Here is a 23,456-nt window from a genome sequence, read left to right as displayed (position 1 = left end):
AGCCCCAGCTATTATGGCCCATGGTCAGGGATTATGAGACCTGTAGTCCAGCAACATCTAGAGGACCATAGATTCCCTGTCTCCTTTTTAAAGCAAGTGAGCTGCACTCTTCAGGCCACACCAGCAGCTGCTTTTTTAAAGTACTCTGCAGAGGAACCCCTGCATGAGAAGCCCAATGGCGTACGTGGAAGTAAGTGAACATTATGCAGCTGCCTTATGGTGGGCCTAGTTGTGGGTTCTCTTCAGGCCTGGTATCAGCATGGTGGCATCCCTGGGCAGCAGCCAGAGCCCAGTAGGGCTCTAATTGGGATGAGCCATGAGCATGACTTAGCTTTCTCTGGTTTGGGGCTCACAGTCTCTGAAGCTCAAAATAGGAGGGCTCGGCCCTGAAAGGAAACTGCAGCCGTGGCTGTCTGCACGAAAGAATGAAGTGGTTTTCAAGAGGTCAGAGGGCCTAGATTTAAATCTTTCAAAAATAGGTCATTCAACACTTGCACATGTGTAGAACAGAGAACAGCTTTGCTCGCTGTGGAGGTGCAGGAAATGCCTTGTGGGCAAGGTGTGTGTGACTGTATCGCAGAACATTGTCACACAACGCTTAGCTGGAGGTGCAACCTTAGCTGGAGGTGCAACCTGATTGGAACCCAGTGCCATTATAGATCCTAAACTGTGTGCTGGCAATGGAGATTGATCCATTAGAGCAAATGACCCACCAAACGGAGTTTGACCTCTGTGAGCCCCTGCCTGCCTGCCTTCCTACCTGCAGTCAGTCCAGGGGATGGCACTGTCTTGGCAGCTTCTTCCTTCTCTGTCTCAGTCAAGGAGGGCAAGTCAAAGTTTTACAGGCTGCTGTCTCCCTTCATTTATGATCCAAAGTGTGTAAAACAGATACTAAAGTCCTTTACTAGTGCAGTGGCTTTGGCAATGTTTATGGAAAAACCCTGGTGCATAAGCATAGTGCATTTTTCGAAAAGATGAGTGGGAGGCTGGCAGGGCACTGGCTTTCACACCTTTATATTGTTTGCAGGAATGCGCAAGAGGAAAAGTTCAGGTTACGGACTCATCTCTTCACTGCTGCCTGAATATGCCATGGACTGCTTTTGTGGGAGTGACCTCCCACTGTCTCCATGTGTGCCTCTAAAACTAGCAGCTGTGTACCAGGGGGATCTGGAAAGAAGAAGCCTCCCTAGGTGCAATTTCCCAGCTGATTTTTTTAAAAAATCCCTTTCACTGACAGGGATGTTGCAGCTGCTGAAAGCAAAGGTGCAAAGTAAGTGCTTGGCTAGCGTGGGATCTGCCGTGCTCCAGGCAATCCTTCCCAAAGCCCAAGGTGCACTTCCCCATTCTACTTGCGGGATGGGGGTGATGGAAGGCTTGTGCAACAGCCAGCTCCTCCACTGAGGCAGGCTTGGGTGAGGATGCACAGTGGCAGCGGCACAGCTGCACTGGGGCAGTGGGACTACCAAGACAGGAGCTGTTTCCCAAGACAAGTCCCCTATTGCCATTGAGGCAGCGTGGGGAGGCAGAGCCAGCTTGACCACCATTTATCTCTGGAAACTCAACCTACAAAGCTTCCATCAGAGAGTGATGGAAAGGTCTGCTCCACCCACAAACCGTGACTGGATGCTAGTCTGACTCTGCAGCGGGAGTTGTGACTGGAAATGCTCAACGTCTGTCATGCTGATCTTGCTGCACATGGAGACGTCCAAGCTCTTCAGTTGCTGGCACTCCTGCCCAATGGCCTTCAACGTCCTGCAAGGGAGAGTTCACCAGTTGTTGATTTGTCTCTGCCTCTCTTTTGGTTCCTCCCAGCCAACCAGCCCTTGAAGGAGCTTTCAAAGGCCTGCCTCTGGCTTGCCTTTACCTCTCCTCTCCACCTGCCAGTGATCTTTGCACTCTGCAGCACTACTCACCTGGGAGTCAGCTGGTTGCAACCAGAAAGGATGAGATGCTGAAGTCGGTGCAGGGAGCCAGCTGCTTCCATGAAACCTTTGTCGGTAAGGTTTGTGCAGTGACTTAGCGTGAGGTGCTCCAAGCTCCGGCAGTTTTGAGCGATGGCTGTGAGGCTGGTGTCTGTGATGTTGGTCACAAGGCTGAGGGACAGGCGCTGCAGCTCGGGAAAGCCGATGACCTGAGGAGGAATAACAGAACAAGGACAGGAAGTTGGGTGGCCCTGCCTGGGCACTGGGATGAAGGGTGCCCAAAAGAGCATCCTTGCCCAATGGCTGTAAAAGCTTTTGCTCTGCCATTGGCCATGCCCAAAACCATTCAGGGTGGAGCTCCACACCAAGAAAGTGAACATGTGGACTGCAGTGTGTAGCAACTGAGGAAGAGAACTTCTTTCAGAGCCATTCTGGGGGCTGAACAAGATGCTTAGAAAGGCTTCTTGGAGTGTGCTGCTTCAAAGTGCAGTTGCGGATGGGACCACATGTGTACAAATGCTCTCCCAGGTCAAAGCCCTCTCTATGTGTCGAAAACAACCACATCAGAAAGATGGCGACTGCTTGGAACCCTTCTCCCTGACACGCTAGTTTTTAATGGGCAGGGAGCTTTGGGTAGCTTGGCCAGGTCTCATATAAGAGAAGGAAGTAGGAGCTTGAACTTTAAAGCTCTCCCCCCAAGCAAATTGATTACATATCCTGTGACGTTCCTTGCATTCCTTTTTGGATTTTCTGCAGAACGTGACCTGTTGCCAACCCGTTTAATCCTCCCACTTTTTTATGCCTTGACAAGTTTCTCTCCATCTGTGTATCAAACCACTTCCTCTTCCTCCGTGACCCACTTTTCTAAAGCCTCTTCTCTAAAGCCTCTCATTCTCTCCATGGTTGTGTAGCCGGTCCCTCTACACACTGACGTCTCACTACCCACACATTTTGCTCTTGCTTGTCTAACGGCAGTCTACCTTGGAAGCATTATATCCCTCCCATGGCTGTACTGTTGGTGCTCCATAGATGTTTAATTTAAACAGGTGCCACTGAAAGGGCAGGACACACAGCTCAGTAGTACTAGGGCATCTGTTTTGCATTCCAAAGGTCCCAGATGCAATCATTGACAATCTTATGTCAGATAAGAAAGACTCTCGAGATGGGAAAGACTCATGCCTGAAACCTGTGGCCCTCCAAATGGTGTGCTGGCTGGAGCTGATGGGAGTTTGTAGCCCAAGAACATCTGAAGAACCACAAGTTCCCCACCCCACACTGACCGAGAGGGACAAATGGTCTGACTCTTGAGTAAGACGGCTTTTGACGTTCTTATGGTGGTACTCCTGCTACCCTGAAGCCAAGGCTGTAGATGGTTTCTTTTGCAAGAACACTCTGGCTCATAGGAATTTGTCTATGGCCGGATCATGTGTCCCATCTAACAAAGCACCTACTTTGCCACTAAGCAATGGTCTCCCCATAGCTGTCTGTATTTGCAAGCTGCAGTGTCCAAACCTTAGCTATGCTTGCATCTGTGAGTTTCGTGCAGGCTGTCAGGTCAAGTTCCTGAAGACGAGTCAGGGCATTCAAGGAGGCTTTGTGCTTCTGCTGAGCATCCTGCTTGCTGAGGTCAATAAGAATCTGGGTGTCCTGCTCCAAATCCTGTGGAGGTGGTTGGAAAAATCCCATGTTGCCAAAGTTCCTGCTGAACTTTGGGCCAGCATCCTTCTGTCAAGGCAACAGAATGAGGGGTTAAAAGGAAGCTGGGACCATCTTGAGACTCTCTGTTTCCTATCTGGGTGACACAGGTGAGAACCAATGCTGTTGATTTGAGTAAACTAAGATGCAACAGATGTTACACAGTGAAGGCTAAGGCTGTGGTGTGAAAGTAGCTCCTGACCCCTCTGTTTAAACAGCCTCCCAAGGCTCATGCCGCCTGTAGTTTCTTGTGTGCTGTAATTCACAATAAGCAGCAGGGGGCCACGAGACAACAGGAACCAAAGAGCCAACTAATCCCAGCATTCTGCTTACGATAATTCACCAAGGAGGCTCACAAGCTTGATATGAATCTGAAGGTCATTTCCTGTTTGTCTAAGAATAAAAGGCAAACTACTTTCAAACCTGGGGGAATCCATTTCTACTGTCCTAGTTAATAGCCCTTCTAGTGTGGATGGTTGGGAGGAAGGCAGAAAGGCCAACACCACTTAGAAATGCTAACGGATAATAAGTGGTATATAAATGCCTTAAATAAAAATAAACAAACCATAGGTGGAGGCAGAGTCAAGTAATTCTCATTTTGCCTGCAGATCTCTACAACGGCAACAATGAGACTAAGTAGGAGGAGGCTGACAAACCTGAACTGAAGGCTGAGAGCAGATTGAGTTTGTGGGGGGGGGGGGCAGTGCCTCATTTGCCCTGATGAACCAGCCTCCACTGAATCCATGACAGATAAACTCACCCCACCCCAATGCAATCTATCATTGTGGGCATCACTGTAAATAGTTTCACTGAACACTGTATATTTTGCATTCTGTGAAATGCTTCCTTCTCTTTGCCTTGAATTGCCCCCGAGACAGCAAAGCACAAGGGAAGAACTACCTGGCCACTGGGAGGTTATATCCCCTGCTCTGCAGAAACAGGATCCTGGCCATCTGGAAGATCAGTCTGGCCCCACCTATTGGCCAGAGAAGTGGCAGCAGCAGGAATCTCTATCTGCCCTCCCTGCCAGAAAGAACATTCTGCTTCAGTTGCCGTGGGACCATAAAAAATATTCAAAATGAATAATAGATCACAGACTTTTGATTAATCTTGAGTGAGTGAGTGTCACTTGTCACCTCTGCAAAACCAGACACTGAGTACCCAGTGGCCACATAACTAGCCAGCCAGCGTGCCAGAATCGCTGTTCTTGGGATTAAACCAAAATAGTGCCAATACCTAGGAACAGCTGAGTACTACAACTTAGAAAACTGATAAACAGCCACCAGTACTTTCCGCATCTGAACTGGGCAAAGTTTTCCACGCTGGTTCTGAGAAAGCAGGTACCTTTTCCTTTGGAAGGCTCCTGCCGTGATGACAGGAAGATAAAACTGCAGGGTCGCTTCTAGTCACTGCAAGCTGTGCAGCTCAGCACGGGGCAGGGTATGTAGACTGCAGCATCTGGACTGTGGCAAAGGTTTCACCCTGGAAAGGAGCAACTTCTGGACAAGCTACCAGTCTCTTCTCTGAAGCCCTGTTCACCACAGACAATGTGCTCCCCTATTCCAGGACAGAAGGTTGCCCCTGCCAGTATGCCCAACCTCAGCTATATCTTTATTAGTCCAGTAAAGACAAGAGAGTTACAAGTTGGGCTCCTGGCCTCCAGAGAGGCAGCAAGAAGCAGATCTGACCAGTTTCCCTGCCCTTCTCCCAGCTAAAAGAACAAATTAAGCACTGGATTAAGAGGAAACAGCTTCTTATTATGGGCCTCTTTGGGGAAAAAAGGGAGGGAAACCACATCAACAATAATCGGATTATCAAAGATACTGTCATTGCACAATATTTCTCCTTTCCCCACTCCCAGGTCACATAACCAGAAAAATGTCTACTCAAACCTCTCTGGCACGTTCACGCTCCTCTCTGGGCTCCTCAACCCCCAGCAGGCCCCAATCCGTCAGCTCCTTGCACCAAGCCAAACGCAGGACTCTCAAGAGCAAGAGGTGTGAAGCGATTGCTTGGATGCTTCTGTTAGTGATGGACACGCAGGAAGAGAGATCCAAAACCCGAAGGCTCTTTAGGCCTTCAGCCAGTGAAATGACCAAGTTGTCCTGCGGAAGAGGGGGTGGGAAATGTTTAGTTGAAGGCTGCATGCACACCACGCATTTAAAGCACATCCCCACTTCCAGCCAGGAATTCTGGGAACTAGTTTACCCCTCACAGAGGCTCCATTTGCACTATACTCTTAAAGCAGTATCATACCACTTTAAACAGTCATGGCTTCCCCCAAAGAATCCTGGGAACTGCGGTTTGTTAAAGGTACTGAGAGTTATTAAGAGACCCCTCGTTCCCATCCCAGAGTTCCCCGGAAGAGGAATTGATTGTGAAACCACTGAGAATCGTAGAGAATTGAGCAACATCTGGTAAAAGGCTGCTAAATAACAAACAAACACCTTCGAACTTACCCGTAGTAAAGAGCAGAAGGCAACATTCAGCGAGACCAATTTGGGCTGTCCCTTCATAGTCCCAAATGCTCTCACCAGCTCACTGCACCTCATGAGGCTGCATTCAGAAACATCCAGGCTTTGGAGCTGCTTCAGGTGTGAAATGCCCTGGAAGCCGGCATCGGTGACACGTGGCAGCTTTCCCAGACACAGGTGCTGAAGGGACAGGAGCCGGGAGGTGATGACAAGGACAGCCCGGTCAGACAGCTCCGAGCAGCCACTCAGGTCCAGCACGGTCAGGTGGGGCTGGTGCTGACACAGGATGCTCACAGCCTCATTGGTTAGATCCCGGCAGGCCTGCAGCACCATCTCCTGCAGGCAAAGGTTCTCTACCTGCACCAGGGACTTCATCGCCTGGCTCGAGATACTGGTGCCACTCAAGTTCAAGGCCTTCATGGTGCTGGCTCGCTCCCGGACGAAGTGCAGGAGGTTGCGGAAAGACAGCAAAGCCGAGGAGTTGTAGTTACTAGAGCCGTAGTAAGTGTCCACCTCGAAGGTAATGTGGCAGCGGGCGAGGGAGAGCTTGGCCAGGGATGGACAGCAGCTGGCCAAGCGGTTGAAGGTGAGGTCAGACAAGTATCGCACACCGGACAGGTTCAGCTCCTGCAGGTTGATCAATGTTTCTTGGGCTTGCAGGAAGGTCTCCTCTTTGGAGAGCAGGGTCCCAGACATGAAAAGGCTGTTGCAGCCGCTCAGATCCAGGGCTGTGAGGCGGGGGCAAGCAAGAAGGAGCTCACTGAAGTTGGCCTCCGTAAGGCTGCTCCCGTGCAGGCACAGGCTGCGCAGGTGAGGCCCAAGGAGGCTGGCAACGGACTTGATGACGTCCCGGGAAGTGGTGGAGCCGTCCAAGTTGGTCATCCTGACGCTCCACACGTGCCTTCGGGACAGATTCTGGATTGTCCGGAGCGAGGCAGAGGTAGCCGGGATGTTATACAATATGCTTTCCTGGAATTTGAGAGGGACTACATGGTGAGTTTTTAGATATGGACCAAGAGACATGGCTTCAAATTTTTTTTTCAGTTAGCAAAAGAAGTACCCTGGGATGGCCAGGGCAAGACACACCTTCTCTTTCTTGGCCTAATCTACTTTGCAGGACTATTGTGAGGGTAAAAAAACCCAACATTCACTGCCCTGAGCTCCTTAGAGTAAGGGTCAAAGGAAAGAAAGAGTGACAAATCTCTCTCAATCTATTTTCGTTTGTGTTCTTTTGTTGGAGCAGCTCCAGTGTAGCCTGTGTTGTGTCTATTGCTCTTGAGGGGGGGACTTGTGGATGGATGAGCCTGCCTTTGAGGAAGGACCATGGCTTAGTGGCAGAGCCCCTGCTTTGCCTATAGAAAGTCCCAATGTCCTCAGAACATAAGAAGAGCCCTGCTGGATTAGGCCTGTGGTTTATCTGGTCCAGTATCCTGTTCTCACAGAGGCCAACCAGATTCATCTGGGAAGTCTGGAAGCAGAACCTGAGCACAACAGCACCCCCCCCCCCGGGCGTGTATTATTTGTTTACCCTACACTTTTCCGTGCAATTCTCCATCACTTCCTAACTACAAAAGTCTGCTGCCACTGTTTTTTAAAAGTGGATCAGTTACAGTACAGTGACAGAATGCTTGAATCCACTTTAATGACACAAACCTAAATTTCCGGTATTGCGCTTGAATCCTTCCCGCAAAATACCGACAGTCTGGAGGTGACTTGTGGCTTAGCATTATGTCTGAAATGGGGCTATGACTCTCCCGCAGGGCAGCCCTGTAAGAACAGAGGAAGTATGGGTAAGACACCAAAGCAAGAAGGTGTTACCTGGCGTAAGGTGTCCTGGGCTGCGAAATACCATGTTTGATTCACTAGAGAGGCTTCTTTCCTATCTGCGATGGGCAGGAAGCTCAGGATATAAGTGATAATCTGCAAGGAAGAAAGAGAAAAGCTTTGACAATGAGTGCAAGCTTGTTTTTCAGCAAAAGGGCACACCAACTTTAAAAAGGCAATTTAAATTGCAAGGAATAAGAAAGGCCAAGTTTAATCAAGATTTCCATGTGTTTTTGTGGACACGTGAGGATACTAATTCAGCTACTGAAACGGTTAAGATGGGTTTGCAGCCTTTGGCCTCCCCAGTACCTTAATTAAAAATATCTGGCCATCCAGCTCATATCCTTTCTGTGCAACATAATTATATCTGATTAGAGAGAAGAAATGGGGATGTAATTGTGAAATTAATGGAGCAAGATCTGGCAAATTACTGGGCGGAACAAAAACATTTCTACAATATGTGGGAAGAAAATATCTGTGCTGTTTGGCTGATAGAATCATAGAATCATAGAACTGTAGAGTTGGAAGGGATCCCAAGGGTCATCTAGTCCAACCCTCTGCAGTGTAGAAATCTCAGCTAAAACATCCATGACAGATGGCCATCCAACCTCCAAGGAAGGAGAGCCCACAACCTCCTGGGGGAGGCCGTTCCATTGTCAAACAGCTCATACTGTCAGAAAGTTCTTCCTGGTGTTTAGTCAGAATCTCCTGTCTTGTAACTTCAGTTTGAGTCCTACCCTCCAGAGTAGGAGAAAACAAGCTTACTCCTTCTTCCAATATGCAAGATAAATGAGCAGTGTTTTTACCACAGAAAATGAAGCATTACATCATTTCATTGGCTTAAGGAATATGGGAAGACTGAGGTAAACTGAGTTGAGGAAGAGGTTGGAAGGGAGGTAAAGTTAGTAGGTAAAGTAAAATGTTTATGTATCACTTGGGAAGACGGGTGAACTAATGTCAGTGGAAGAAGCAAAGATCACCAGTGTCAGAGCAATGATTCTTCAACATCAACTTTGTTGGACTGGTCATGTTGTTCAGATGCCTGATTATTGTCTTCCAAAGCAACTACTCTCTTCCCAACTTAAGAATGGAAAGCGGAATACCAGTGGACCACAAAAGAGGTTTAAAGACACTCTCAAGGTAAATCTTAAAAAATGAAGTATAAGCACTGATAATTGGGAAACACTGGCCTGCGAGTGCTCCAATTCAAGAATAGCCTTTAACAAAGCCGACATGGACTTTGAAGATGCAAAAGGGAGAAACGAGCTAAGAGAATGGCACGTTTGGCAAATCCTCACCGTGATCAACTCCCATCCGTAAACCTATTTCCCCACTGTGGAAGGACATGTGGATCCAGAATAGGCCTCCACAGTCACTTACAGGCACACTGTTAAGGGCTACAAGTGATCGCCAAAGAAGAAGAAGGGAGGGAGGGCAGGTATTCATCATGAAAGAGCAGACTCTTTTGCCTGCTTGGGTGAAGGAAGTATTCTGCAAGTGGCAATGTCTGCTTTTTCAGTCTATAAAAACCCAGGCAAAAACCCTTGTCAAGGTCGCATATTATAAGGCTATTAAAGCAGTCAATGATTGACTTGGAGTTGATCGTACAAAATTGAAACAGGAAAACTTGTAATTGCCATCCCTGAAGAAGGCATTTTGACTGGATGCATTGGGCTTTTTGAGCCTATAAATTCTCTTTTATGTACCAGTGAGAAGCCAACATATATTTTGCCCTTCTCTGGATGTTGCTGTGGTTGCCCTCCTTTTCTTTTTAGAAAAGATTTATAATTTTCAGACCAGGGAGTAAAATCTCTTTAATGAGGTGGAAATTGAAAAATCAACTTCTGAGACATGGTGGTTTCTCTGATAAACAGATGTTAAAGCAGCCAAACTATTTTGTGTTTTTATCAGTCTGTCTTTTTGTCTCTCGTTCATGCCCCTCTTCTCCCTCCAACCACAAGATTTGCTTGGACAAAGCTTGTTTGGACCCAAAAGGATTCCTAGGTGGAAACAACAACAAACTGAAAAACCACCCAAGCTATAATCTGTGTTTTAAAAACCTGTTCCACCTTGAAACTGTGTTGTTGGTATGCTTTTGTCTACAGAGATTATGTTTTTTAAACAATTGTAATTGCCCTCTAGACAGCATTTAAAAAACTAAAAATAAAACTTTTTTATGAAGTTAAAATAATAGTCCAGTAAAAAATGTAAAATAAAGTAAAATAACAAAAAGAAAAACTGTACATAAGAACCCCTGGGTTCATAGCCGTAATAACATAAAATAATGTACATTCTCAAAAGACTACACAATATATTAGATGTTAAAACAAAAACTGGCCTGATGCAAAGATAATACAAAATGAAAGTTATGGATACCAAATAAAACCATATTTCATATGGACTTGCCTTCCCCTAACTGACTTGTCATATAAATACCAACTGGCCACCAAATGGAGGTGAAATCAATAGGTTTAGTTACATCCTGAAATACCCTTAATTTATGAGCTAATTTTCCAGAAATAAGGGTAAATATTACTTTACTAAACCAAATATTTAATGAAAAACGTGAAGATTCCTTCCAGCCCTTGGATATGGTCAAATGAGAAGTTACAAACAGAAAAAATATAAGTAGTTCCCATATTAAGTCTGTATTCAACTCATCAAAAATTGATAAAAGACACCATTTTGGGTCTTTACCTATTATTTGAGCTATTTTCTTCATCATCTCTTTCTATCCCCTTTAGAGCGACTTCCACCATTCAAATTTTTTACCACACTGGAAAAGTGAACTCCCACTGAAGTCAGTTTTTAAAGGAAACCATACAGGCCAGCCCTTCAAACATCATCATTGTATTCTGTTATAAGAAAAACTGCTCCTTTTCCCTTATGGGGTACCCAAGAGCCCGTATAGAGTCCTTATGTAGGTTCTCTATTGGTAGGAGAAAATAACAGAGGCCAACCAGAGAATATTGAGAAGCAAAGCAGCTAGTAAGCCTGATCTTTATTAAACGGTTGCAACAGGGTGCTCACCCCTCAATGCAGGAGGGAGGAGGAACCCAGAACAGTGGTGTGCAAGCCCTGTAGCTCAAGACCACCCCCCTCAATACATCATACATACATCACAGAAGGGGCAGCCTATCACAGAAGGGGCGGTCTACAGCAGAATCCTGTCTGGCAGGAAACCTGCTAATGGGTTTACCTGGACAGCCTGGCCATTATTTTGTGATGATACTGTAAATACTTAATTCCTGAGTCCAGGTCACAGACTCACCCTATTCATACACAAATGTGCCCTTAAAGCAGGATTTGTGAGTACAGAGACAATGGGGAGGCTTTTCCCATTTCCATCCAAACTGCAGAGGAATATTTGAGGTCACTGAAAGAGACAAAATGGCTTTAGGACTGTTTTCCTGTACTGTTTCAGACATGTGGTTTATATATTTATGTATGTGTTTGTCTGGTACATTTATGAACATTTATTTTATATCTTAGACCTTATAATTCTCATAATAGTTTCATGGAGCATTTGACAATATGGAAGGAACCCTTTAACGCATGCGTGACATGTTTGCTAAACATTTAAAGGAAAGAATTTCTCATAAATTTCTCTACTTGAGCACGGCTAATTCTGTAGTAGAATCTAGGGAAGCTGGTCAGGTTTTATTGGATGAGTTTTGGTTACTAAGACCTCATGCTGTGGACATGGTGCTGTGAGACATAGAGCAGCTGCTGGTTGGCTGGTTCCTTCCCCATTATGGCTAATAACATCTAGTGGTGAATTGCTTTTTCAAGAAAGGGCAGCCCCAGTCGCCTTGAAATAAGTGGCTGTGAGGATATTACTGCAAAAGTCATCCTTGGGTCCTGAGAGCTGCAGTAACTATAAGCCAGTCCCTAATACGGACCTCCTTCTTGGGCAAGGTACCCGGTACTCAAATAGGTGGTGAGCATTTGACACCAGGTATCCTTGAGATTGCTGATTTAGACCTCTTTTAATCTTGTTCCAGAACTGGCACACAAAGACACCTTTTTGTGCTTCTAGCAGAATAGCATTACTACCCCTCTGGAATTTATCCCAGAAATGGCTCCTTGATATTGAGAGCTATATCTATATACAATCTGTATCTTCTTGTCCAGGCTTTTCCAAATGAGTTCACATGCAGGAGGGAGTGTGGGTAAGAAATAAGTGACTTCCTCAAATGCATGAACTTGCCCTAAGTTAGGTTTGCTGTCCCTTACTTTTAGAGTCTCTCAGTCTCTCTACTGATCTGACAACCTTTCCCTGATCTAAGCTCAGTTCACTACAATTTATTTTCTTAAAACCAAGGATCCCTACAAAACTGACTCTGGCAATCATTCGCCTCCCCTTTCCAACCACACTGATTTAATAGGCATTTAATAAGTTTAGGTACTAGTTTTTCACTGTGAATACCAATTGCTGGAGCACGTCTAATTTGCATAGGTGATAAGGGCTTCTGCTTTTTACTATCGGTGGCAAACCCAGTCTACTAAAAGTACTGTGTTTTTCGCTCTATAGGACGCACTGGACCATAGGAGGGGGAGAACAGAGGGGGGGAAATTCTCCCCCTCTCTGCTCAGCGTCCCTTCAGCGAAGCGGCAGGAGAAACGGAGCCCCTTCCATTTCTCCTCCCGCTTTGCTGAAGGGGCGCTGCGCAGAGAGGGAAAACTGTGCAGCGCCTCTCCAGCGAAGCGTAGCCTGGAGAGCAAAGGGGATCGGTGTGCACTGACCCCTCTCACTCTCCAGGCTTCAGGCGGCTATCCGCAAGCCTTTGGAGCGCAGCGGGAACTCCTGCTGCGCTCCGAAAGCTTGCGGATAGCTGCCTGAAGCCAACAGAGTGCAGCCTTTGAAGTCTCCGCATAGCAGCGGGGTGAAGGCACCCCGCTGCCCTGTGGAGGCTTTGCGCAGCCATCCCCAAGCTAGAACAGTGAGACGGAGCACTGCGCAGCGCTCCGCCTCACTGTTCTGGCTTCGGGGACGGCCTTTGAAGCCTCCGCAGGGCAGCAGGGTGCCTTCACCCCGCTGCCCTGTGGAGGCTTTGCGCAGCTAACCCCAAGCTAGAACAGCGAGACGGAGCGCTGTGCAGTGCTCCTTCTCCCTGTTCTGGCTTTGGGCTTAGCTGCGCAGCCTGCATTCACTCTATAGGACGCACACACATTTCCCCTAAATTTTTGGAGGGGAAAAAGTGCGTCCTATAGAGCGAAAAATACGGTATGTACAGTACATTGAATTTGAGAAGGGGTGTGTGTTAAAATAGTCAGTCTTTCTTGCAGCCACACCTATGAATAAAGGACTGGGGGTGGGGTGTATTCCCTATCATGCACTTCCACAACCATAATCTACCTGTATGAAATACTGGAGCATCAAACCCGTCCAAAGCTTTGCTTGCACACATTGTGTTATTAATATATGATGTCCCCATGCCAAGTAAATTATTTTCTTGCCACTACAAATGAAGTGGGATTTGCACCTCAAAATAACCATGGGGCGACACCCTAGGCCATATATCTCCTGTGATAAGACATGAAAAGGAGCAACATAGTTGAGAGTACTGTACTGCAATTTGTGGCCCAGGCAGAATACTAGAGTATCCCAGAGGTAATAGTCTCCAAGTGGCAGGGATGTATGACTCAGGATGGTTCAAATCTTACTTTGGGGGAATTTTGGTTCCTTATTCAGGCTGTATTTCACACACACAGAACCACATTATTTGAATACTGTTCAAGTGGAAAATTCAGGGGGGAAACAAATTATTTCCTTTTGCAGCACCCTGCACAGCATTGAGTGGCTGGTACTTGTGACCATCCTGAAACCACTTCCTTGTAGCAGCTTATCTACGTTAATTAAAAATCAAACAATCATGTGCTATCTTTTAAAGCTTCTGAAGAAAGGTTTACAACAGATAAGCTGCGGGCTAGGTACCTGAAGAGCAACAAGAACAACATGCAGAAGATGCCAGATTAATGTCCAGGCATCATCAGAGAGGGCTGGGAAAGATCCGCCTCTGCTCCTAGGGAACTACTGCCAGTCTGTGCAGACAATACTGAGCTACATGGAGAGCAGTTCTCTGACTCGGCGTAAGGCAGCCTCCCAGATTACAGTACAGTACTAATAAATAAAACCGCAGGGCAAAGGGGAAGCTATTAAAGAGGCAAGTATTCCATATGACAAATGAGAGGGCGTGTGTGAAGCCGAGTACCAGGCAGGAGGAAAACAATTACCCGCCGACACGTGTTTGTAGACATGTCTGCGCGCATCAACGCGTGTTGAGTTAGGACCTGCGCCCCCCTCCAATCCCCTTGCAAAGCTGGGGCGATCGTTAGTAGCAGCCTCTTTTCTTCCCCTGCTCCTTACCTCCATAGGCAGGTCGCATGCCTCCATAGCTCCCCGGAGCTCGACCTTGCGGGAAAAGCAGAAAACAAAAGTACAGTAAAGCCGGCAGGTCAACGGCCAGGCCACGCCCCCATCCCTTCTCTCAGCCACGCCCCTTTTCCCCTCCTCAGCTTCCTCGTCTCTCCATGACGACGGCGCGATGCTTTTCGGGAGTTGTAGTCTTCCAAGGACAGACGTTTGTTGTCCGCGTCTGGCGCGAGCGATGACGTAGTGATCCCTGTGCCGGAAGTCTTGCTGTGCTGACTTGGTGGGTTTTCTGCCTGCCTGTCGTTGGGACTCACCGTAGAGCCACCATGGCGGTGAGTGAAGGGGCCCGAGCGTGGAGAGCTTTCGAGCGTGTGGGGTGGGGATTTTTGTGCGCGGGGGGCCAAGCCTGGCACGGATCGGGGCCGGAAGAAGGTTGTGGGTTCTCTCTGGCTAAATCATACTTAGAGGAGACCCGTTGGAATCAATGGAGTTGACTCCATTTATGTCAGCTGGTGTATGTCATATGCGACGTATTCGGATGCAGCCCTCGATATTTTTACACCCCCATTCAGGATCAGCTTTCATCTCTGCATATTTCCCCCTTTCCTGTGCAGTTTTATTTTATTTTTATTTTTTAACGTGGTGCCAGCTATGTGGCACTTCACAAAAAACTGGCGTGACAGGCCCGCCCCCAAATTTGCATGCAATTTTAAAAAGACACATGGAAACAAGCGAAGACGGGGTGGGGGGGAATAGAGGTATAAGTAGAAAGAGGAAGAATACGTGATTACTCCTGTTATATGTACAGTACTTTAATAGGCTTAAGGTTGTAACTGGGCAGCAAGGTGTAGTAAATAAAGCTGCTGAGAAACCTTTTGGAATTGTTGGAACCTAGACTACTTAAGGTAAATACTCTCTCCCACTTTAATATTACAATTCTGTAAATTGTAATTGTTAAGTTGTGGGTGAACATATCAGACGACACAGCGATTCTTCAAAGCAGCTCTTTATTCATAAGCTGGAATAGAACTGAACTGAACAGCTAACAGCTCAGCCGACCCGCTTTTATAGGCCGCCGGCTGTCAACATTGTAGCAACAACAACGCAGGGTTTCCCGCCTAAAGTAACTGACGTGGACCTGAGTGAAAACTATATACATGGGTGGCCAGGGTGAGAACTTCAATACATAACAGTAATAATTGCATATTCTTCGTTTGTTTAACCCGTCTCCATTTCGGAACACTGCCACTTCAGTTTTAGCTTTTGTGCTGGTTCTACTCTACTCTGTGATTCAGAAGTCCAGAGTGTTGGGTTTGGGTAGGAGTCACCTGGATTCAAATCTCAGATGAACTGGACAGATTGAACTATTTCACAACCTTGTTGTGCAAGAGAGAAAATAACTCACACAGGCTCTTGTGAAAGATCAGAAAATAAGGGTAATTTTTTTTTTAAAATGAACTTCCTTGATACTGGCTTATTCAGCACATTTAGCATTTGACTCAGTCCCTATTTTTCTATTTTTTCAGCCGAAGGGAAAGGTGGGAACCAAAGGTAAAAAGCAGATATTTGAAGAAAACAAGGATACCCTGAAGTTCTACCTGCGGATCATCTTGGGAGCTAATGTAAGTGTGTGATGCTCTGTGTGTATAGATTCTATACAGTGGACAAGGCCAGCCTGGATATTTTGGGCAGAAAGTATTTGCAGTTCTAAAAAACAAACAACCTTTAGTTCTGAATAGCTTACCTGCTGGGTATCTTTCCCTCCCTTTTTACTTTGTGCAAGGCCCAAAGAAGTAAGAACTGATACCTCACATGCTGCAAGCTGTGAGATACCACTTCTAAGACTAAAATGTCAGGGTGGGAGAGATAAGGGGAACAGATATTATATGGGTGAGCCCTGGATTTGGACTACTGCCCATCCTTGCCCTACGTAACATGGAGTTCAAGAGCCTGCATTGCTGCTGGAAAGCCAGTCTCCTTTTCTTTTTGATTGACAGTTCAGTTTCTTCATGGAAAGGATTATCATCCTGCCCCCCCCCCCTGGAAAAAACCTCTTCTGGTCTGAGTGCGAGCCATTCATTAGTGAAGCTTGCATGTGGCAGATCCTGCCTACCTGGGGTGCTTGGGACTAGGTGATGGTTGGAGGCAGTGTGATTTAGTGATAATCAGGGCCAGAACCTAGGAAATTCAGAATTCAATCCCTGAACTGAGCCAAGCAACATGTTCAGCATGCAGCTTTTTATTACTGCAAAAAGCAGTCAGAGGGCAGGGGATGTGCATGCTCAGAACTGTGGGACAACGGGGTTTAACTATTATGTCTTAGGCTCCAATCCAAACAAACCAGCCTCCTGTCACTGCCTCTCTGCCCCCCACCTTACCCTCTGCCCTGAAGCTGCTGTTTGCCACGGAAATGAAGCTGTTGAATATTTGATTTGTTGCATTTCTATCCTGCTTTTCATTCAAATGAATCTCAAAGCACCTTACAAACAATAAATAACAATAACATAATAGAGCATGGATAGGCAAACTAAGGCTCGGGGGCTGGATCTGGCCCAATCGCCTTCTAAATCTGGCCAGCAGATGGTCCGGGAGTCAGCGTGTTTTTACATGAGTAGAATGTGTGCTTTTATTTAAAATGCATCCCTGGGTTATTTGTGGGGCATAGGAATTCGTTCAATTCCACCCCCAAATATATAGTCCGGCTCCCCACAAAGTCTGAGGGACAGTGGACCAGCCCCCTGCTGAAAAAATTTGCTGACCCTTGTAATAGAACATCACAAATACAGCATAAATCATATTAATTAGCAAATCATTAATAAAACAATTACCACCTGTAAAACACTATTAACCAGACGGAACTAAAAAGATAAACATCATGATTGCAGCAAAAGTCATGTTATATGATTAACAAATCAGTATGGCATTTAGAATCTATAAATACATTAACAACATTATCAAAATAGCAACTAAAAATGATAAGCTAGGTATTGTTAACTTCATATACACATACTGCACACCCCATGACTCATAATCTTTCACTCTATTCAGTTCATTAAAATACACATGCTGTTGGTGTCAATAGGAGATCTTCTGCCAGAGCAAGGACAGCATTGGAAGGGTGGCTTGTGGTGGGACTATGGCACAAGGGTAAATAATAAAAGCAAACCAGAAACCAAAAGTTTTTTATGCCACAGTCCCAATCCTGCAGCTGCTGTTTACATTAGTCTTTTTAAAATGCACATTATGTCCAAACCATTTGTTTTTAACACACAGTCAATTACTGGACTGATCAGAGGGGAGGTTGGAGATGATGCTTCGCCCATCTCACAGGGTTGGTTTGCTTTTTATTGGAATAACCAGGGAGAGGAAGGTGGAATGGATACACACTGTCCTGAGCCCTTTCAGATCCTGTCTTAACTATTCTGTTCTTCTAAAGTAGCTACTCCATAGGCCTTTGCTGGTCATTCTTTCTAAAAAAACAAAAACAACCCTTAGCTATCAATAGCAACAAGACAGCCTGTGTCCATATCTGTCTGGGAGGGAAGGAACTTAGTATGAAGTTGTCACTTCATAAACTGCTGTGCCTGAAGATGGAACGGTGGGTTTGGGTTTCACCAGTGTGGCTTCATTCAGATTTAGATGACACAAGTGGAACCTGCAATAAAACTTTGTAGTGTGGAGTGTTCCCAGTTCACTCCCCCTCCTTTCCCACTCCCCCACCCCAGTTTTTCCCTCCCTGTCCCAAACAGTCAGAAAGTATTCCATAGTTCACACAGCACTCATTGGGGTGTTCTGTGGGTTTCCCTTCCACCCCAGCTTTTTTTCCTAATGGCTTTTGTGTGCTTCTGAAATAGTTGGGGTTCCCCCCTAGTCTGCTGCCTCCTCTCTCTTGTGTGTCCACAGTGTTGTTTGGGCTACAATGGCACTCACCTCCAGAACTTATTTATACTGCATTCATGTTTTTGATGCAAGAAGATTCAAAACTATTCTTTGTGTCATCCCTTAATTTCAGGCAATTTATGGAATTGTTAACTTTGTGGTCTTCTATGCAACAGCCACTGCCTGGAGTTGGGTGAGTCCAAAATGTCTGGTGGGAACTGTGTTGGTGAAGGTGGTATACTCTGATGGTGTAAATTGTCATCTCCTGAGGGAAGTGCAATCCAAAACCATGTTGTCTCCCAGCCCCTTCATTTATCCCTGAAAATAATGGCATTTATACCAACAGTGAAAATACTGTATCATTACCATATGTAGCCATATACTGAGTTAGAATATTGAGCCCATCTAGCTCAGTATTGTGTTAGCAGCACCTATGTGACCTCTCTGAGTTACAAGCCTGGTCAGTGTGTATTGAGGGCTTCGGCTGCCCAGATGACAAGACCCCCATCTCAAGCCTTGCTGATGTGGTCCAAAGGAAAGCAGAGCAATGCATTTGGTGCCTGCTTGGCTGCAAGAGTTGCCAGAAGGAGGCATACAAGGCACCATCCAACCATCTTAGGGACTTCCTTCTGGATTTGTGTAGTGTTTACTCCTTAGCCTTTTCTTCTCCCAAAGATACCCCACAAGGCAGCAGAAGTTTAGGATCAGTTTTCCTTCACTTAGATGGACTACCTTCCCAGGTTGACTAGCCCCATCTGCCCCTCACTTCCCTCTACTACATCATGTGCACAAACCACCTTCTTGACCATAAAAAGCCATTTAAGCCAGTGGCAATCACTGCATCTTTTGACACTGATGCAAGTTAAGAGTGCATGTGTGAGGAGGCAGTTTGTCCAGAATCTTCTGCCATTCAGTTTTTTCACTTTCTCCATGCTGTGTATAAGTTTATAAAGCTTTTATCATGTCCTCCTCTTCTCCTCACCCTACCATGTCCTACATTCCTAAGTTGAGCAAAAGCTGGACAGGTGCTATAGTTGAAAGAGTGCTACAATGTCCCTTTTGTCTCTACAATTCTGTGGTTCTATGACTTTAAAAGGCTCCAAGTGCTTTAGTCCAGGAATGGCTATAGATGTTTTTGGACTCCCAATTCCCAGCGGTCACACCAAGCATAGCCAGTGGTGTCAGGGATGATGAAAGATGGAGCCCAGTACCCTCTGGGTATCTTTACCTTGTTGATTTTTGTCTTCTCCTTGTAGATTGCATTTGTGTTCAGTTTGATGATCTACGGGGCCAGTTACCGCTCAATGAGCTCCATGGCAAAGCCTTCTTTTGCGGATGACGGCAGCCTTGCAGATGGTGGAATTGACCTGAATATGGAGCAGGGGATGGCAGAGTGAGTGTCTACACTACACAAGTCCAGGTGAGCAGGATCTGCTGCCTGAGTGCATACACAGATCTCCTTCACCCCTGAGCAGGAAGCATATAAAGGTACTGGTGTCTTTGGGGAGCCATTGGCTGCTTCTCAGAGCTTTGTTCTCCAGCTCCTTCACTGAGAAACTGCGGGGGGACGGGACCCTTCCTCCTTGTGTACACCCAGTGGTTAAGAAGAATGAAGTTCCTAAGTCCTTCCTTCTCACTGTCCCCTGAAACACGTTGCTGTTCTCACTCCTTGTCCTTTCTGCCATTTGTCATCCCAGTTGGTGCAAACAAATTACAAATAACTTTAGAAATCTGAATGGACTTGATAATGCTTAATATAGATTAAAAAGTATATGATGGTCATTGATTATAACAATGAAGATTTGAATTTCCTCCAAGGAGCTCAGTTGTGCGTTTGGAACTGGGATTTATGAGCTGTGGGATAATAGATTTAGATTCAAAGTTCACATTTTCCTTGGCTGTTCTCAGAAAATATTATACTGGATGCCTTGGTTGCCTTGGTACTTCCAGCATCAGTGGCATCGCTAGAGGCGACTGAGAAAGACAGCAAAGCACAGTGGCCGCTTAAGGGATCTTGCTGTGTTTAGGGAGGTGAAGCCAAGAGGAGCAGCATTTTGCTCCCTAGTGAGCAATAAGGTTTTTGAATTGTTATCCCTATAGATTAGGCGAGTGAACCTTATGCGCCAGCATCAACTAGCAGTCATATTTCTTGTTGTTTTTAACCAGGCTATTTCTGGAACGCACACACAGAGACCACCAACACTCCCATGCCATCCCTGCCTGCAGCCCCTCTCCTCCAGTCTCCAGACTCTATGGCAGAGATGGTTTTCTGTAGCTCTTCCTGCTAGTGAAAGGTTTTGGGACCACAGGCCTAGGCAAGGCTTTTATGCTCTGAACCCGTAAACACCAGCTTCTTCTTGTTTATCCTCAGGCATCTGAAGGATGTGATCTTGCTTACAGCCATAATCCAAGTCCTCAGCTGTTTTTCCCTCTATGTGTGGTACTTCTGGCTCTTGGTGAGTCTTTCTAGCTCCATTGTTTGGTACATAATGAACTTCTAACTTTCCTTTTCCACTGTATCTGCAGATCCCGGCCACTACCTGCCTGGATCAACCTTATACTCTTATCTGTGTTCAAAACAACGTTTTATTCTTCTTTTTTGGAAACGAATAATTGGGAGAGGACTGTAAAAGGTCATTTCTGCAAAGAGGTAGTCTGTAAATACCATGTCTGCTGTTGGAGGCAATAAAGCTCAGAATACCAGTTTGCTGGGAATTTTTGGTGCAGGTGTCTGGTTCACCTGTGAGATCAGCCTGCTGGACTAGATGGGCCTTTGGCTTGATCCAACATCTTAGGATGTTTGAATAAAAGTCATAGTTTTTCTCCAGATTCCAGGTGCAAGGAGAAATGGTGAATCACCTGCCCTTCTAATGCTGTCCTATAGAGATTAAGGGGTAGCTTTGAGAAATGAGAATTAGTGTCAGGCTTCTCAATCTTGTTAAAGAAGTTCAGGCCTGGAAGTTCACGCTTATGGAAAAATTGGGTTATGAAATAAGAGTGAGAAGAAAAAACACAACGATAAATAACTTTTACTTTGTTTGGTCAGACTTCATTTTGCATGCAATGACAAAGGAACATGGCTTCAGACCACCTATTATTTATAGCAACTAATAGAATACTATGCTGGTATGAAAACAGTTATTGGTATATATATTTTTTGTAACTTGGGTTGTTGCGTACCTGAAGGATCTGTAAAAAAAATAAATCTTTTCCTCTCTCTTTTTTTGCAGGCTCCGGGTCGAGCACTCTATCTCCTCTGGGTTAACATCCTAGGGCCTTGGCTCACTGCAGATTCTTCAGCCGCCAACCAGGAGCCCAACGAAAAGAAGCAGCGTCGGCAGGAACGCCGTCAGATGAAGCGTTTTTAGCTGTGCTCATGGAAATAGATATCATGCCACCTGTTGTCTCCATGTGGCTGCTTATCAGGGATGTGATTTCTTTTTAACCAATCAGAAACGTCAGGGGTTTCTTCTCTCTGCTGACCCTCCCCTTCTGTGACAGCAGTTCACTATAAGGCAGTGAATCTGTGTCTCCCCCAGTTGCTGCCAAACTTCATCTCCCCATATTCCTGACCATCGGCCATGCTCCCTGGGGTTGATGGGATTTGGAGTCTCACAGCACCTGGAGGGTCACAGGTTCTCCATCTGCGCTGTAAGGCTCAATTGTTTCAGGGGAACTGTCGCCAGGCAGATACTTGGCCTTCATCTGCTTTGTGGCAAATGGGAAGGGGACCTCTTGGATGTTGGAGGCGTGTAAATATCTTTATAAAGTGATGCTGTAATATGAATCTAAGGGTGGAGGCACTGCAGAGTTTTAAGAAATGGTTCATTAAAAAAACCCAAAAGGCTGTAAGAGTCTATGAGAGTGCTTGTGGCTGAAGTTGATTTTATATCATCACAACTTGTACCTTTCACATTTGTTGACCCATTTCTAAGTGGGCACAGTAAATAAAACCAAAATACAAAACAAGCAATAAACTTGCAACAGTCAAAACAATAATTAAAGCCAGAGTTCAGAGAAGATCACATCCCATTTAAGGCAAAGAGAATAAGAGGCTAGTTGAGGTGTTTGAAAGAAGTTCTCATTTAAATCCTGGTGTATTTTTATTTTTAAACTGGCAGGTAGGAACCTCTGGCCGAAAGGTGGCGTGTAAGTATTTCATACACAATTGTATGCCTCCCTGTCCTCTATAACAACAAAGCTGAATTGATGAGGTTAGATGGGCCTCCCTTTGCAGTGAATTTCTGAAACCTAGCACCACTACCTGAAAGACCCTGCACTGGCTTCTTGTGAATCTGACGTACTTTGATGAAGGAGCTGGAAATCCCTTTTTCAAATCTTTGTGCGTTGTGGATTTGTAGCACTCCTGGAAATGTATTTATTCTTTGGCACAAGGCTATTAGAGCCTCCTTGGAAGCAGGGACAGGGGGGCAAGTTAAACTAATGGTAAGGACCAGCGGTATCTCCAAGCAAGGAAGAAAAAGGATGGTTGGAGGGAACAAGATTGGGCCTGGGGTTGAAGCTGCTTCCTGCAGCGGGAGGGGACAGAGGGCCTGACAGCCTCCCCCTTAAAATAAACCAGCAACAACAGAAGGTGGAGGTGACCTCCTGCTGGTTCTCCACTTTGGCTTCATAGGAATGTCTTCAGGGGGCTTTGCTTCGGGAGAGGCGCTTAGTATACCTTACTGGTGGCATCTAGCCCCCAATTCAGGGCAGAGTGGTAAGGGGAGCTGTTTTGCAAGAGGACATGGGCAGGATGGGTGAAAGCATCACAGAAGTAGCACCCCGCCTTCCTACAGCAGAAATATTAGCACATAGCCCTGCATCTGGAAGACAACAACTGGAAGCAACCATGCTAGGGCATGTTGACCCACTCTCCCCAGCTCACTGCTCCACCCCCAGCCCCAGCTGACTGGAGTGTGAGGCCAAGTTGCTTGAGGGCATTGGAGACATCAGACGCTTCCTGTGCTCAGCCAAACTGCTGGACATTCCCCAAGGTGATCTCCATCAGCTGTCCTGCAGGAAGGATTTCAGAAGAGGCAGCAAAGACCACCTCATGGCCTGCTCTTACTGAACTTTTTCCATCCTCGGCCAAATAAGATCTATGATCAACTGCCCTGTGAGAAATACCCTGGTGACTTTTTAATATCCCTTGGCCTTGGACAGATTTGTATCCTGAAAGGAAGGATGCAATTTAGTTAATTAGTTAAATAAATAAATAAGATGCTGAGAACAGGAGGGAGAAAAGCATTGAGGTGCATCATTACCCTGAAAATATGATCAGAA

General features: G+C 46.0%; 2 protein-coding genes across 4 annotated transcripts; one reads left to right on the top strand and one right to left on the bottom strand.

Moving 5' to 3' along the window:
• Positions 1–1,422: 1,422 nt before the first annotated feature.
• On the bottom strand, positions 1,423–14,400 carry LOC309535845 (uncharacterized protein). Of its 3 annotated transcripts, none has more exons than XM_082229318.1 (7): positions 14,286–14,400; positions 7,910–8,011; positions 6,077–7,060; positions 5,510–5,722; positions 3,435–3,647; positions 1,914–2,131; positions 1,423–1,752 (listed from the first exon to the last, which is right to left on the bottom strand). In XM_082229318.1, the coding sequence occupies exons 1-7, from the start codon at positions 14,310–14,312 to the stop codon at positions 1,578–1,580; spliced, it is 1,932 nt and encodes a 643-aa protein (XP_082085444.1). In that variant the 5' UTR covers positions 14,313–14,400; the 3' UTR covers positions 1,423–1,577. The 3 variants fall into 3 exon arrangements, with proteins under 3 accessions (XP_082085444.1, XP_082085445.1, XP_082085446.1); XM_082229319.1 differs by having other exon boundaries at positions 3,435–3,644; XM_082229320.1 differs by having other exon boundaries at positions 3,435–3,581.
• Positions 14,401–14,483: 83 nt separating this feature from the next.
• Positions 14,484–22,017, top strand: TMEM208 (transmembrane protein 208). The gene is made up of 6 exons (XM_082229409.1): positions 14,484–14,623; positions 15,818–15,913; positions 18,304–18,363; positions 19,427–19,563; positions 20,542–20,626; positions 21,401–22,017. Exons 1-6 carry the CDS (start codon positions 14,618–14,620, stop codon positions 21,536–21,538), a joined length of 522 nt encoding a protein of 173 aa, XP_082085535.1. The 5' UTR covers positions 14,484–14,617; the 3' UTR covers positions 21,539–22,017.
• The last annotated feature ends 1,439 nt before the right edge of the window (positions 22,018–23,456 follow it).

This window comes from Podarcis vaucheri (genome assembly GCF_965113315.1).
Source record: "Podarcis vaucheri genome assembly, chromosome: 7".
Taxonomy (NCBI): Eukaryota; Metazoa; Chordata; class Lepidosauria; order Squamata; family Lacertidae; genus Podarcis; species Podarcis vaucheri.
Note: the sequence above shows the minus strand (reverse complement) of the source record. Positions and strands in the feature narration are given on the sequence as shown.